The 5,000-nt window shown below is 45.0% G+C and overlaps 1 protein-coding gene across 5 annotated transcripts in view; it reads left to right on the top strand.

Moving 5' to 3' along the window:
- akap9 (A kinase (PRKA) anchor protein 9) overlaps positions 1-5,000 on the top strand; it is a 205,683-nt gene that overhangs the window by 183,195 nt on the left and 17,488 nt on the right. For all 5 annotated transcript variants that reach the window (XM_079828322.1, XM_079828321.1, XM_079828323.1 and 2 more), the window contains 4 exons: positions 84-254; positions 1,253-1,752; positions 2,772-2,883; positions 3,052-3,246. In XM_079828322.1, coding sequence (XP_079684448.1) covers positions 84-254; positions 1,253-1,752; positions 2,772-2,883; positions 3,052-3,246 — 978 coding nt within the window. The remainder of the gene's footprint in view (positions 1-83; positions 255-1,252; positions 1,753-2,771; positions 2,884-3,051; positions 3,247-5,000) is intronic.

Here is a 5,000-nt window from a genome sequence, read left to right as displayed (position 1 = left end):
TGTGTGTGTGTGTGTGTGTGTGTGTGTGTGTGTGTGTGTGTGTGTGTGTGTGTGTGTGTGTGTGTGTGTGTGTGTGTGTGTAGGTTCAGTTAGACGCTCAGAGAGCTCGGGCCGCAGAGCTCAGTGGAGCTCTAGAGAAAGAGAAGGAGCTCAACGCACAACTGCTCCAGCGCTTCCACACGAGCTCCGCCTCAAACCCAAAGGATTCTGGGACGAGCCACGCCCTCATGCAGGCCGAAGCCACCTGCAGCCAGGTAACCTGACCCTAATCGCTCAATAAACACTAGAGCCCTAGCCCAGCCTGTGTCTGACCGGAGGCCATGTTTTTTTTTTTTTTATCCTCCCTATTACACATTAGTTGCAGCCATTAACATAGTTCAGTTTTGTTTTTAATGTCAAAGTAGTTATATTTCGCTTTGTTTCTTTATTTAGTTAATTTAGAAAAATGTTTGAAGCATTTTTTTGTTTGTTAAATAAAGTTTTAGTTATTTAGTTATTTTAGGCCGACAGTGAGTTAACCCAACGCTTTAGCATCTGAAATCAACACTTGACTTGTCTTGCTTATAAAATCCATAAAAAACACTTAAAGCGTCGTTTAACGTTTAGCCTCTATCACCACCATCACAGTAAAAAGGCATTTTTGACTAGATGAGGCAGGCAGATCTCAACGGCGCGCACAAACGAAACGGGCTACACAATCTAAACAAATAAAAATAAAAATAAAAACATGCAGGTTGTCTTGCCTTACACCTCTCCGCAAAATTAATATAAATCCGATCTTCAATTCCCGCGCTATATGCACATTTAACAGAGTTCATGTCAACAAAGGCAACCAATATGAGCGCGCGCGTGTAACCGAGTGCAATCTTTAACCGTTGTTTCAAGCGCGGACACACTTCAATCCGAGTTCCCACACGAACATATTAAGTATTCAGTCCATTTTATCACGAAATTCAAACGATAAATGCTGTTTTGACGCTCTGTGGCGTGACTGATGATCACTGATCACAGTTCAAGAGGCTGAACGATCATCTGTGAAGGCGATCGATCATCTCTTACTAAAGAATAAACATGAATGAACATCTGAAGGTATGCTGAGGATACATTACAACTCTCTGTTTTATAAAAAAACCCCGCAATATTGTCACCTTTTTTACTCTGAGGAGTTTGCAGATCTGTAAAATGAAGCCCGGCCCTAGGGGCGTAAAAAAGTCGGGGCCCGGCGGGACTGAACCTGAGGTGTTGTGTGCAGGTGGAGGCCGGCGTTCTCTCGGTGGAGTCGCTCCTGCAGACGCTGCAGACACAGCTGGCGGAGAAGCAGGCGCGGGTGGAGCAGCTGATGGAGGAGCTGGAGAAGCACAAGCTGGACGCGGTGCAGGACAGACGAAAGTGGGAAGAGGAGAAGTCTTCACTGGCGCGGGAACAGAGCGCACTGTGGGCGGAGCGGGACGGCCTGGAGCGGCGGGCGGAGGAGCTGCGGGCGGAGCTGGAGGTGGAGAGAGAGCGCGGGAGGAGGCTGGAGGGAGAGAGAGAGCGGCTGCAGGAGAGAGGGAGAGAGCTGGAGGAGAAGCTGAGAGCCGCTGCGCCTGCGGATCGAACCCGGGACTGGGTGTTGCAGCAGAAGACAGGGGACGCTCTGGGGTCCCTGGGGGCCGGTCAGAGCTCGGGCCCCGAACACATGGACAGCATCCTCAGCAGACTGAGGCTCATCGCCACCCGCATCACCGGCTTGACCAGGGACAGCCCGGGCAGGTACAACCACACATCAGCACTCACTGGGTTAGAGTTAGTGATGTAACGAACGCATTGATACTTCACAAAGTGATCAGACACCCTAGCAACGCCTTAGCAACTCAATAAAATGTTATAACAACCACTCAAAACACCCAAGCAACGCCTTAACAACTCAGTAAAATTGTATTACAACCACTCAAAACACCCAAGCAACGCCTTAACAACTCAGTAAAATTGTATTACAACCACTCAAAACACCCAAGCAACGCCTTAACAACTAAGTAAAATTTTATTACAACCACTCAAAACACCCTGGCAACGCCTTAACAACTTAGTAATATTTTATTACAACCACTCAAAACACCCTAGCAACGCCTTAACAACTCAGTAAAATGTTATTACAACCACTCAAAACACCCTAGCAACGTCTTAACAACTGAGTAAAATTTCATTACAACCACTCAAAACACCCTAGCAACGCCTTGACAACTAAGTAAAATTTTATTACAACCACTCAAAACACCCTAGCAACGCCTTGACAACTCAGTAAAATTGTATTACAACCACTCAAAACACCCTAGCAACGCCTTAACAACTCAGTAAAATTGTATTACAATCACTCAAAACACCCTAGCAACGCCTTAACAACTCCGTAACATTTTATTACAACCACTCAAAACACCCTAGCAACCCCTTAACAACTCAGTAAAATTTTATCACAACCACTCAAAACACCCTAGCAACGCCTTAGCAACTCAACAAAAATTTACTACAACCACCCTAGCAAAGCCTTAGCAACAAGATACAATTTTATTACAACTAATCAGAACACCCTAGAAACTCAATAAAAATGTACTACCACTAAAACACCCTAGCAACGCCTTAACAACTCAATACAAATTTACTACAACCACTCTGAACATCCTAGAAACTGCATAGCAACACCTTAGCAACTGCATAACAATGTACTAATAATCACTTAGAACACTCAACTGCATAGCACCTTAGCAACTGTGTGTGTGTGTGTGTGTGTGCAGATCATCCGGAGAAGGGCCCGACCAGGAGAGTCTGGCGTGGCTTCACAGTAATGTACAGGATGTGATGTCACTGTTACAGCATATCCCATCAGCCCCTTCTGCTCTCCCGGAGGTGAGCACAGTCACACTCTCTAGAATGGACTTCTGTTCATACATACATAAATATTTATATTTGTGGTCTGGAAGCCAGCCAATCAGATTGGAGATGTTGTGCTGTATGTGTGAGATGGCCTGTGATTGGTCCATTGGAGGCCTCACTCATTCTCCTGTGTGTGTGTAGAGCGCCGCCCTGCTGACCGGAGGCTCGTCCAGTCTGCTGAATGAGCGGTTGCTGCGGCAGAACGCTGAGCTGACCGGATTCGTCAGCCGACTGACCGAAGAGAAGAACGACCTGCGGAACCAGTTACTGAACCTCGAGGAGGAGCTGCGGAGATACAGGCAGAAGAAGTTCGCCGCAGAGAGCGCCAGTCAATCGGTCAGTCAATCAATCGGTCAATCAATGAGTCTGTCAATCGGTTAGTCAATGAGTCTGTCAATCAATCAATCAATGAGTCTGTCAATCGGTCAGTCAATGAGTCTGTCAATCGATCAATCAATGAGTCTGTCAATCGGTCAGTCAATCAATGAGTCTGTCAATCAATCAATCAATGAGTCTGTCAATCGGTCAGTCAATGAGTCTGTCAATCGGTTAGTCAATGAGTCTGTCAATCGATCAATCAATGAGTCTGTCAATCGGTCAGTCAATCAATGAGTCTGTCAATCGGTTAGTCAATGAGTCTGTCAATCGGTCAATCAATCAATGAGTCTGTCAATCGGTCAGTCAATGAGTCTGTCAATCGGTCAATCAATCAATGAGTCTATCAATCGGTTAGTCAATGAGTCTGTCAATCGGTCAATCAATCAATGAGTCTGTCAATCGGTCTGTCAATCGGTCAGTCAATCAATGAGTCTGTCAATGAGTCTGTCAATCGGTCAGTCAATCAATGAGTCTGTCAATCGGTCTGTCAATCGGTCAGTCAATCAATGAGTCTGTCAATGAGTCTGTCAATCGGTCAGTCAATCAATGAGTCTGTCAATCGGTCAGTCAATCAATGAGTCTGTCAATCGGTCAGTCAATCAATGAGTCTGTCAATCGGTCAGTCAATCAATCTGTCAATCAATGAGTCTGTCAATCGGTTAGTCAATGAGTCTGTCAATCGGTCAATCAATCAATGAGTCTGTCAATCGGTCAGTCAATCAATGAGTCAGTCAATGAGTCTGTCAATCGGTCAGTCAATCAATCTGTCAATCAATGAGTCAGTCAATCGGTCAGTCAATCAATCTGTCAATCAATGAGTCAGTCAATCGGTCAGTCAATCAATCTGTCAATCAATGAGTCAGTCAATCGGTCAGTCAATCAATCTGTCAATCAATGAGTCAGTCAATCGGTCAATCAATCAATCGGTCAATCAGTCAAAAAATTGGTCAGTCAATCAATGAGTCTGTCAATCGGTCATCAATCAATGAGTCTGTCAATCGGTCAGTCAATCAATGAGTCAGTCAATCAATGAGTCTGTCAATCGGTCATCAATCAATGAGTCTGTCAATCGGTCAGTCAATCAGTGAGTCAGTCAATCGGTCAGTCAATCAATTGGTCAATCAATGAGTCTGTCAATCGGTCAGTCAATCAATGAGTCAGTCAATCGGTCAGTCAGTCAATGAGTCTGTCAATCGGTCAGTCAATCAATCTGTCAATCAATGAGTCAGTCAATCGGTCAATCAATGAGTCAGTCAATCGGTCAATCAATGAGTCTGTCAATCGGTCAGTCAATCAATGAGTCTGTCAATCGGTCAGTCAATGAGTCTGTCAATCGGTCAGTCAATCAATGACTCTGTCAATCGGTCAGTCAATGAGTCTGTCAATCGGTCAGTCAATCAATGAGTCTGTCAATCGGTCAGTCAATGAGTCTGTCAATCGGTCAGTCAATCAATGACTCTGTCAATCGGTCAGTCAATGAGTCTGTCAATCGGTCAGTCAATCAATGAGTCTGTCAATCGGCTCAGAGTCTGTCAATCGGTCAGTCAATCAGTGAGTCAGTCAATCGGTCAGTCAATCAATGAGTCAGTCAATCGGTCAGTCAATCAATGAGTCTGTCAATCGGTCAGTCAATCAATGAGTCTGTCAATCGGTCAGTCAATCAATTGGTCAATCAATGAGTCTGTCAATCGGTCAGTCAATCAATGAGTCTG

Source organism: Gobio gobio, assembly GCF_949357685.1.
Source record: "Gobio gobio genome assembly, chromosome: 11".
Taxonomy (NCBI): domain Eukaryota; kingdom Metazoa; phylum Chordata; class Actinopteri; order Cypriniformes; family Gobionidae; genus Gobio; species Gobio gobio.
This window is presented reverse-complemented; position numbering and strand designations above follow the sequence as displayed.